Source organism: Oreochromis niloticus, linkage group LG7, assembly GCF_001858045.2.
Source record: "Oreochromis niloticus isolate F11D_XX linkage group LG7, O_niloticus_UMD_NMBU, whole genome shotgun sequence".
NCBI lineage: Eukaryota > Metazoa > Chordata > Actinopteri > Cichliformes > Cichlidae > Oreochromis > Oreochromis niloticus.
This window is the reverse complement of record NC_031972.2, coordinates 2,357,570-2,368,413: the sequence shown is the minus strand read 5'-3', so window position 1 is coordinate 2,368,413 and position 10,844 is coordinate 2,357,570. Positions and strand designations below refer to the sequence as shown.

Genomic DNA, 10,844 nt, shown 5'->3' with positions numbered 1-10,844 from the left:
GTTGTGTGTGTGTGTGAGAGCGTTTCAGTAGTGTGTGTGAGAGCGTTTCAGTAGTGTGTGTGAGAGCTAAAATTTCAGTATTGTGTGAGAGAGCGTTTCAGTTGTGTGTGTGTGTGAGAGCGTTTCAGTAGTGTGTGTGAGAGCGTTTCAGTAGTGTGTGAGAGAGCGTTTCAGTAGTGTGTGTGAGAGCGTTTCAGTAGTGTGTGTGAGAGCGTTTCAGTAGTGTGTGAGAGCGTTTCAGTAGTGTGTGTGTGTGAGAGCATTTCAGTAGTGTGTGTGAGAGCGTTTCAGTTGTGTGTGTGTGTGAGAGCGTTTCAGTAGTGTGTGTGAGAGCGTTTCAGTAGTGTGTGTGAGAGCGTTTCAGTAGTGTGTGTGAGAGCGTTTCAGTTGTGTGTGTGAGAGTGTTTCAGTAGTGTGTGTGAGAGCGTTTCAGTAGTGTGTGTGAGAGTGTTTCAGTAGTGTGTGTGAGAGCGTTTCAGTAGTGTGTGTGAGAGCGTTTCAGTAGTGTGTGTGAGAGCTAAAATTTCAGTAGTGTGTGTGAGAGTGTTTCAGTAGTGTGTGTGAGAGCGTTTCAGTAGTGTGTGTGAGAGCGTTTCAGTAGTGTGTGTGAGAGCGTTTCAGTAGTGTGTGTGAGAGCATTTCAGTAGTGTGTGTGAGAGCGTTTCAGTAGTGTGTGAGAGAGCGTTTCAGTTGTGTGTGTGTGTGAGAGCGTTTCAGTAGTGTGTGTGAGAGCGTTTCAGTAGTGTGTGAGAGAGCGTTTCAGTTGTGTGTGTGAGAGCGTTTCAGTAGTGTGTGTGAGAGCGTTTCAGTAGTGTGTGTGAGAGCGTTTCAGTAGTGTGTGTGAGAGCGTTTCAGTAGTGTGTGTGAGAGCTAAAATTTCAGTAGTGTGTGTGAGAGCGTTTCAGTAGTGTGTGAGAGAGCGTTTCAGTAGTGTGTGTGAGAGCGTTTCAGTAGTGTGTGTGTGAGAGCGTTTCAGTAGTGTGTGTGAGAGCGTTTCAGTATTAATGTCCCTTACGGCACCTCATAAAAAACGGTCTACTCTAGACTTTGTCAGATATTAAAATTTTATTCATCTTTCATTAACTTTCTGAACATAGCTTGGAAGCTTTTAGAGCTGTATCCAAAAATGTTGTCAAGCTGATTAACAAACTCCGTACATGCGCGCTCACGCTCACAGGTGTACACACCGGTGCTCACACACACACTACACCCTTTTTGACTCCTACCTCAAAGCACACTGTGCGCTGTCGATCAACGTGCTGCACAATAATATTCAATATTTAGTATTTACTGTTGTATTCACATAGATTATCACGATGATGTTGTTTGTTATATTGCTCTTTTTTTTTTTTGCTTCTTTTCTCTTTTTTCTTTCTCAACAGGTGAACCAGGTGATTGATATATGTATTTTTTGTCTGTTTGTTTTGTTGGTTTTTATTTTTTTGCCCCTTATCACCGTTCCTCTTCCCCACTGTTTTTCTTTCCCTCTTTCTTTCTCCCTTTTCTTTCCCCCAGTCATGTCTGTCCCGTGTGTAGCAAGTGAAAATAAAATAAAATAAACAATAAAAGCAAAGGTGAATCAAATACACCAATACGGCAAGGCTGGGATGGTCCATTTGGTAAAGTAAATCCGTTGGGCATCGTTCTTTGCCTTTAGACAATAATTCTGATGGCAAAAGAACCAAACGGGATAGGCAAAAAACAAACAAACAAAAAAAAAAACTCCGTACATGATGTGTTCTGTCCCTTTACCATTTCCTGTTCAGTGTTCATTTATTTCTCTTATGATTTTCTCAATAACATCAAAATAAAAGCACCCAGGTTCACTGTGTGTATGTTGCAGCCTTGCCTTTACAATCAAGTCTCTATTTTTTATTTCCTGGCTTTGCCGCAGCTGACAGACCAACTCATCCTCCTTCAGCTGTTTGTGAATTTCCACAGCCAAATCTGGTTGTGGTGATACTTGCAGGTTCTTGTAGAGTGTGCCTTTGACCAGGCAGGTAGATTAGCTTCAGTTTGTGCCTGTGTTTGAAGACTAATCAGCACATTCAGTCAAGCATTGTTACCTCGCCCCAAGAACAATTCAGCAATTTAATCTTAAAGTATCTCCAGTCTTTTCTTGTTTGTTTGTTTGTTTGCTTTTTAAAAAATAAAAAAAACATATATTTGATAATGCCAGTTAGCTCTGCTAGATTTGTCTTTAATATGGCAAATTTATTTTATTTTGGCTCTTGAGCTCAAAGCAAGACCTTTAATATTAGTGTCTTATTTCATGTAAAACTGTGTATAAAGTGCATAAAACTGTAAAAGGAAAATAAACCCACTATAATACAGCACTGTACTGTAAAAGTTGGAATCAATTGTGTTCTTATTGTCCACATCCCCTCTGGGGAATAGATTCAATAAGTCTAATATCTCAGCCAGGCCAATCACATCAAGTGATCGCACCTGTGTGAGGCAGAGTTTGCTTCAGCCCAACTTTTTTAATACACACAGACAGACACGTGGCTTGGACGCTCGACTTTGAGGAGCTGGAAGTTGGGCCTTCTGGATCCACGGCTGACAGGGCAGCTGTGCATGCACAGTCCCGCTCAGCGCTCGTAGCTGCGAGGACACAGCGAGTGCAGCTGCAGCGGTCATGGCTGCTGGCTTCCTAATTACAAGGTAACACATTAAATATGAAACCAAATAGGTTTTATTAGGTTCATTTTCTTGAGCCTTTGTTTGTCTGGGTCTACCTTGACTGTGTATTTGTAACTGTTTAACAGATTATTGCTGGTCTGTTTGTTGAGTGAGGTGAACTACTCCTCAGCTTTTCCAAGAGGTAAGCCTGACTCACCTCCTGCTGTTTGGAAATGGGGCTAAAACTCTTCTTGTAAATAAGAGAATAGGCCTTTGTTAAAATACCTGTGTTACTATAACTGAAGAGTCCTGCAAATTTAACCCTGCCACACACGTGTGATGTTAAGAACTGAACCATTAGCAACAAATTAACAGCTCCCCTAATTAATCTAACACCAAACACTAGGCCTACGATCTGATACACAGCACTGACAATTCAAGCAAACTGTTCACTGCTTCATTCACATTGGCTTCATCTGCAGACTTACAGGCACAAGAGGGCTCTAAAAATCTAGAATTTTCTAGCAGCTGTCAACCAAACTGAGATTATTAAAAGTGTGTAAAAGTATCTTGATGTAGTTTTCCGATTAGGACAAGGTTAAGAGTTAGACCCAGAGAGAGAGAGAGAGAGAGAGGAAGCTAATGAAATAATCCACATGTTACTGTTTTACTCTTTGCTATATTGCAACATTGTTTTGCTATACAGCAAATGCAGGGGAGTGTCTATAAAGGGGACTCGAGGTGGCACTCTTCTTCAGTCTTGAAATGTAATTTTTACAATCTGAATCTAATAAATGATTAAATATTGTCAGTGACATATCAGTGTAAGTAAATAAAGTTTAAAAAAAAATCTATATTCATTTTTCAAATGTATATGGTCTTAAAGCGGGACAGTGTGCAGAGTATATCTGCAGTATTTTACTGCTATGGAGTATTTGAATACAGGGTCTAAACTCTCCACACTATTAAATATGAGTTGTCCTGTGTTTCATGTTATGCTGCTTAAATTGTTTCACAGGGAACTAGACAAGAGCCTTCTTTAAGCCAACTGCCAGGCAGGTTTATTCTTTATGATGGCTCATCTCTGCTTTGTTCTTGTTCCTCCCAGAGAAACCTCATTTGAAAAAACGGTAACGGCACCTAGGTGCATTTGGAAACTGTTTCTGTGCTGCTGATCACCAATTATGAAGTCACTTAGTTCAAATTAATTAGATTGTTGTTGAGATTCTAGAGATGTCATTGTTGACGATGTATGTTTAATGTCTAAATTTTACAATGTAATTTGTACATTAACCTTGATCTGTTTTCTTTCATAGCCAGGAGTTTTGTGCAACCTAGATTGTGGCAAAGTGAAGGAGAGGAGGAAGAAGTCTATAACTATGAGAACTGTCATCCTTTCTACTACATCAGTGCCCAGGGCAAAACATCGGAAAAGCAGGGAGGTTTTATGGCGGCCCCTATCCATATCTGTAAACAAAACCATCCCATTGTGTACCAAAAAGCCTCAAACCTCAAGCCAGCAAACCCCTTCCAGCCACGATCTAATGTTGCCACCAAATGGCCACAGGAAACTATTCTACCACAGCCTCCATCACAGAAGATGTATCTATCACCCAAACCCAAAAGCTATGAATTCAGTCTGAAGATTCCCTTTCTTGATTTCCTGATAAGAAATGATGGAAAGAATTCTCCCAATAAAAAACATGAAGGTGGAAATGATGCACCTGCTGTCTCCAAACCAGGCTTTCAGGTCAGCTCATCTGTTTCCTCTTCATCTGTTTCTCAATCTGTCAACACCCCAACCACCAGCCATGTTGTTCATTTGGCAAGTGAACACAATCCAGAGAGTCCTGATTCTGTAAAACCAGAAAAACCAATTTCAGCCATGATTGGATCAAGGCAACCCTTCTTAAACTCTGCTGGTACTGGCAATACAGAAACACAGGAGCAGCCATATCCCATCAAACCACAATCAAGTTCAACTTTATTTGGATCAGGAAGACCATTTGTAAGTTTTGCAACACCCCAGCAAGAGCCTCATGAGCCAGTTCATGTTCAGCCAAGTTCATCTCTGGCTGGGTCAGCAAGGCCTTTCCTAAACTTTGGGACAACACACCAGCAGACTTATAAGCCTGTTCATGTTAAACCACCAAGTTCAACCCTGACTGAATTAGAACGGCCTTTCCTAAACTTTGGAACAACACGACAGCACAGTTATGAGCCCTATCCAGTTAAACCACAATCAAACTCAGCAATAACTGGATTAAGGCAACCCTTCTTAAGCTCCGCTGGTACAGAAGCACAGGAGAAGCCTTATGAGCCATATCCCATCAAACTACACTCAAGTTCAACCCTGGCTGAACCAGCAAGGCCTTTACGTTTTGCATTGCCACAGCAAAACATTCATGAGCCAGTTCGTGTTAAACCAACAAGTTCAAACCAGATTGGAACAGAACGGCCTTTTGTAAGCTTTGGAACAACACAACAGACTCGTAAACAATATCCCATTAAACCCCAATCAAGTTCAAACCTCGTTGCATCAGCAAGGCCTTTCCTAAGTTTTGCAGCACCACAGCAAGAGACCTATGATCTATTTCACATTAAACCACAAAGTTCAACCCCAGCTGGATCAGAGCGACCTTACTTTGGAACAACACAACAGCAAACTTATGAGCCATATCCAATTAAACCACAATTTAGTTCAGCCATGGCTGCATCTGCAAAGCCTTTCCTGACCTTTGCAGCACCACAGCAGCAAGCTTATGAGCCATTTCATATTAAACCACAATCAAGCTCAGTTCGGTTAACCTCAGACTGGCCTGCCTTAAACTCTGCAGCTGCACGTCAGAATTATGAGCCGGTTCATGCCAAAATACAATCCTTTGACACTTGGCCATATTTTCGGGACAGGCCAACGATGTCTTCAAGCCAAATGAGAGTCCAAAGACAGGACTCTGCCAGAAACAAACTCGACAGGAAAAGTGACTACCTAAAACTTTTTGATGTGGCTGGAAGTGATGGTCATAACGAACTTGCTTATATTTAACAAGTTCAGGCTCAAGGTTTTAAGTCTGCAAATGTCAAATACTATCACAGTTCATCCCGTTGCTTCTAATACGTTTTTCATATCCAGCAACAGCAGGCAAGCCACCGGCCCTTCCAATGTTATCACCAGTGACAACCAGGATACCAACCCAAACGATCTGGAACCATTTGCATCCCCACCTCACCTCTGTTCATCCAACCTAACAAGACCTTGATGACAGCCTTGTCAGTTCAGTTGGAAACAAACATTACCTGATGTTTAGGTGAGTCACTACATTCTTATGATTTGGATAAATTTGTGAAAACTGGAATAATGTCTGAATCTCTTGTCTTACAGTTATGCAATTGAACTGAAGAGGTGCTAATCTGTCTTCTCGTGTGAAAGTGCCCATGCTCCATCCTGTTTAAGTCTTTTGATTGGCTGCTCTCATAACGAAACGGTGACAGTCATGTCTGTGCACTACAAACCAAAAGCAAGTGTCAGAGCAAACAGGAATATCTAGCTACTTCAACCTCTTAAGATGACTGAACTCTTTCTTTGTTTTTTTTAATCCATGCAAAAACATGAAGTATAGATTTGGCTCTTACAGATCGTAGCTTGCCATGTTTGTGGCCAGGTGCACTGATTTTTAGAGGTCTAATCTTGTTTCCTGGCAGCTTCACAGCAAAAAGCCTCCAGGATGTTATGACAAAGCTGCAGCCGAGCACAGTGAAATCAACCTATAGTTTGTTCAGACTGTATAAATGCTGAGGTGCAAAGAGGCTGTTTTCATCAATGTTTTTGCTGGAGCTTTGAGATTAAAACGCTGACATGTTGTTGCATTGGCACTGCATCACTACTAGAGCATTAATCTAAGATTCTGTGAAGGAGGCGGATCTGGAAACCTCAGAGGGTTTCCATGATTGAAGTCGCAGTCTACAGGCCAGAGAGCAGCGGTCTGGCTGGCCAAGAGTCTACCACCATAAAGCATCTAGATTAGTTGAAGGCAGGTAGAGGAATGTAGTTTTTCTGTTGTTTCTTGCTTGTTTTTTGTTTTGTTTTGTTTTTAGTTTTAGTCCCTGCATTAGCTCAAACTTTAATTACCAACAGAGTTGTAAATGGTACATACTCAGCTGCGTGATTGTTACCATGGTTTATAACCCTTAGGTCACCATCTTGTAGTCTGACCTGTGGATTAACCACTTATGGAAGAGTGTCACTGATTGTTTATTTTCAATGTTCACTAGCTAGTGAAAACTGGTCACTCATCCTTTTTGGTCTTTATAATAGTACAATTGTATTGAGTGTAAAGCAATCCTCAGAATCACATTTCATGGTTATATACTGGCCGACTGTAAAACATTTCATGCTTTTAGTTTTTCTAAAAGTCACTTTATGATCTTACCCTTTGTAGGAGAAGAAGAAAATTACAGTCCCCAAATCTAAGCTCAAGGTTTGTTTGTGGTTTTTTGTTTTGTTCCCCCCCTCCCCCACTATATCCCTAAAACGTGGTGGGTTTTTTTGTTTTTTTGTTTTTATATAAACGTTGCATTACATTATTCCACCACTGGTGAGTTTGGTGGGGCCCTGAGCGAAAATTCACAAGGAGACCCTTCCACCAGTGTCATCATTATCTAACACGCCAGTGTGTTTGAGGGGGGGATTGATCACTCAACTCTGTCATGTCTCGGTCAGCAGACTTGGACACACTAGACTGCTCTGCTAGTTAAATTAACAAATATAAAATGTTAAAGCAAAAGAGAAATATTGTGGTACTGGCTAAAGTTATTCAAATGTCTCTTCCACAGATAAGGCTAGAAGCATTTAGTTATATTTAACCTTTATTTGCGTCACTCACCACTGTCTTGTGCTTTTTTTCCACACTCCCAGAAAGATAACTCTTCACTTCCATGGAGTGGCTTTTGCTGTCTTTAACATTGTCTAAAGGGAATCGTGTGTGATAATCATAGTGGGGGTGAGTGGAATCAGGTGGGGCCTCCTTGGGAGCTCAGGTCTTTCCCACTGCCACTGCAAACTTTGCACACTGCCTCCATGAACCGGGATCCCCAAGCAGTTGCCTGGTGGCATGCCTTCTGTAGCTCACAACTGAAACGATGGCTAAGACTAATGTTGTTAAATGTTTCACCTGCTGGTAAACATAATCATTTTCTGTCTTCAAATTTAAATCTCTGAAGTAAATCTTTTGGCTAAACTATTAGTGGAAAGCATTGGTCTTGTATTTGGAATATTACCACAGTAATCTGTTCAAAATGTGCTGAGGCTCAGTGACGTCAGCACAGTCAAATGAACAAACGAGTGTTCAACATATTCGGCTGATAAGGTCTGGCTGAACGAAAACTTGGAGAATTATGGAGGGTCCTGCAAGGATGCCGCACTGTGGCAAACCCCCACTGCTGTGGCTTGAATTGGCTTCTTAACAGATGAGCTGAAGGAGGTCGGCATTTGCACTGATTTAAATTTTTACTCTTAAATAGCTTACTTTTTCCCTTCTAATTGCAAGTTGGTAACTTTGCATTTTTTGAAACAAATAATCTGCTCGTACACAGTATTTTATCAGAGCGGGGAATAGTGTTGAGGTACCCATTTTGTCAGCTGCAGTGAGAACAGTTCAGGGTCTTTGTCAAATCTCAGACTGCACGTTTCTGAGGAGTCTATCGTATTCAACAATGAGGAGAACTCACTGGAGTAGTGGAAGGAGCAAGTACATCGAGAGGAAGAGGAGGAAACGAAGGACTCCCGAGCAGCTCTTGAAGTAAGGTTACTGCTGCTTAGTGTGCTGGAAAATCACCACCCACTCACACTCATTTTAATTGCCCTTTTAAAATTGGCTGACTGTAGATTATTAGAGGACTTTACTTTTTTCACTGGGTTCAAGAATTGAGGACATGAATATGACATATTTACATCTATGTCACCAGACCATATTTTTCCATTGAAAATAACTAGTCTGAGTACTTGTACAGTTTGCCAGTGTAAAGGACACATCGGGCATGAATGAGAGGGAAACAGGTGTAACAATGAAGCTGCAAGGAGCAGGGGGTGGATGAGTTTAAATACCTGGGGTCCAACGTCCAAAACAACAGACTGAGTGGAGAGGGGAAGAGAGCGCAGGCAGGGAAGCATGGGTGAAGATGAGTGCCAGGGGTGTTTTGTGATGGACTGAGAGCAGCAAGAGTAAAAGGAAAGGTTTATAAGATGACAGTGGCTCTGAGAAGTTAGGATTAGAAATGAGTCCTCAGAGGGACAGCTTGGAGTCAGAGAGGTCAGAAATGGTTTGCACATGTGCGGTCGAGGGAGAGTGAATATACTAGACATGTATACTATCCAGACGTGGTGAAGGAGGACGTGCATGTTGGCGTTACAGAGGAGGGTGCTGGGATAGGATGAGACTGAGGAAGATGATCCACTGTGCCCCCCCTAAAACAAGCAGATGAGGGAAAAGTTTGTTGCTGCAGTATCACGTTTGAAATTCATTACAGTTGTGGGTTTTCCTCAGTAGAATCAGTGTAACTATTTCCTGATGAGATCATCGTTACAGGAGGCAGTGGTTTTGTTCCCTCAGTAAGGAATCAAATGATAAAACAAAAATGATCAACTATACATCAAAATGTCAATCAGGGCAATCAGCAGAATAAAAAACATCTTGTGAAAGAGTCACGTTTATCTGTCCAGTTTACCTTGGTGCAGTCTATGCCAGGGGTGTCAAACATAAGTCCTGGGGCCCAAAATTACCCCGGCAAAAACTCCAATATGGCCATAGTTTCACAGCGTTTCCTATTGATATATATATATACGTCACCATTACCATTGACACAACACCTAATAACAGAATTGAACAAAGTTGCTTTTTTTTCCACTATCGATCACATAAATGTCATAATTTTTGTTTTTATTTGGAAAACAAAAGCAGACTTTTTGTGAATTAATGAAAACTTATATTCTATAATTAAAGATGGCTCTTACCATGAAAAAGCATAGAAAGTGTTTGTGTGACTGGTGAACCAGGCAGGTTGTGTAAAGCACTCTGAGTGCTCGGAGTAGGAAAAACTATATAAGAACCATTTACCACTTACAAGAACAGGCTAGACAACGAACTAGCAGAACTTTTATTTTACATATTTAATTTTACTCTGTTGCCCCACAGTGTAAAATGAGTTTGGTTATACCTGGTCTATGGGAACATGGCGGTGCTTAAAAGTGCCAGTTGCTGCAGTGCCATTGAGCACAGCAGTCCAGCAGGAATTACAACCTCTTCCTCTTCCCTGCACTTACTCTAAAAGCTGCATGTGTTTGAAAGGGACGCGTGGGTCAGCGTTAGCAATAGCATTGTTGTAAATGACAAAACGAAGGTTAATTAAGTAGACGGTACAGATTTAAACAACATGCGGGGCTTGGTTACAATTTACCTGAACACTGAAGGACACTGCAGTTATCTCAGATTTATATAAGAGAAAACGGATAAACCAGAGCTTTAAAACCAGCTGGGTGTCTGTTTGTTTTTCTGCTTCAAGGTCAGTTATTTAAAGTGCAGAGCTGCAGCTGCCGAACACACAGCCCAGCTTAATTATTTAACTGTTTTAAAAAGGAAGAAGTAATTCAGAGTAATGAGCCTCCACCTTTAAGTGGAAATGGGTCTTTTCTTTGTTACCAAGGTGTCGTAACAGCACGGTTCAGCCACAGGCAAAAACCAAGAAGTTTAATTCTGGAAAAATAACCAGGTGACGTCACAGTGATGTCACCAAAGTTACTCTTACAGCGCAAAACTTACGAGCGAAAAAAGAAGTTAGTATTTCAGTTCAGATTCTGTGTTATGGTGGTCAGAAAAATGACAGAATAAGTCATTTGAGCAAAATAAATGTTTCAGGTGACGAAGCTCTGCAGCTCGAATATGACGAGAACGTATGAGGAAGTCAGGTGACGATGTTATACTGTGACAAAGCAGGGTGAAGGTGCTGGAGGACTGGGGTGGACCGTGAAGTGTAACAAAGAGATGCAACAAGTTAAATCTGTCAGATTAACAACTGTTTGCATCCTTACATGAATACATGTAATATGAGTTAATCTGGTTTATTCACAACATGATGCAGAGTACAGAAGAAAAACCAATACATCGATGAAGTGTTAATACTATTGTTTCTGAGGATGGGTTGGTTAAGTTCAAGGTTTGCAGCAGCAA

General features: G+C 41.2%; 1 protein-coding gene across 2 annotated transcripts; it reads left to right on the top strand.

The window, feature by feature from the left end:
- The first annotated feature begins 2,504 nt into the window (after positions 1–2,504).
- Positions 2,505–9,582, top strand: LOC102077083 (protein piccolo). Of its 2 annotated transcripts, XM_025908501.1 has the most exons (6): positions 2,505–2,664; positions 2,769–2,824; positions 3,939–5,603; positions 5,756–5,930; positions 7,062–7,100; positions 7,538–9,582. In XM_025908501.1, exons 1-4 carry the CDS (start codon positions 2,639–2,641, stop codon positions 5,869–5,871), a joined length of 1,863 nt encoding a protein of 620 aa, XP_025764286.1. In that variant the 5' UTR covers positions 2,505–2,638; the 3' UTR covers positions 5,872–5,930; positions 7,062–7,100; positions 7,538–9,582. The 2 variants fall into 2 exon arrangements, with proteins under 2 accessions (XP_025764286.1, XP_013120585.1); XM_013265131.3 differs by lacking the exons at positions 7,062–7,100; positions 7,538–9,582 and adding an exon at positions 6,005–6,873.
- Positions 9,583–10,844: the final 1,262 nt, after the last annotated feature.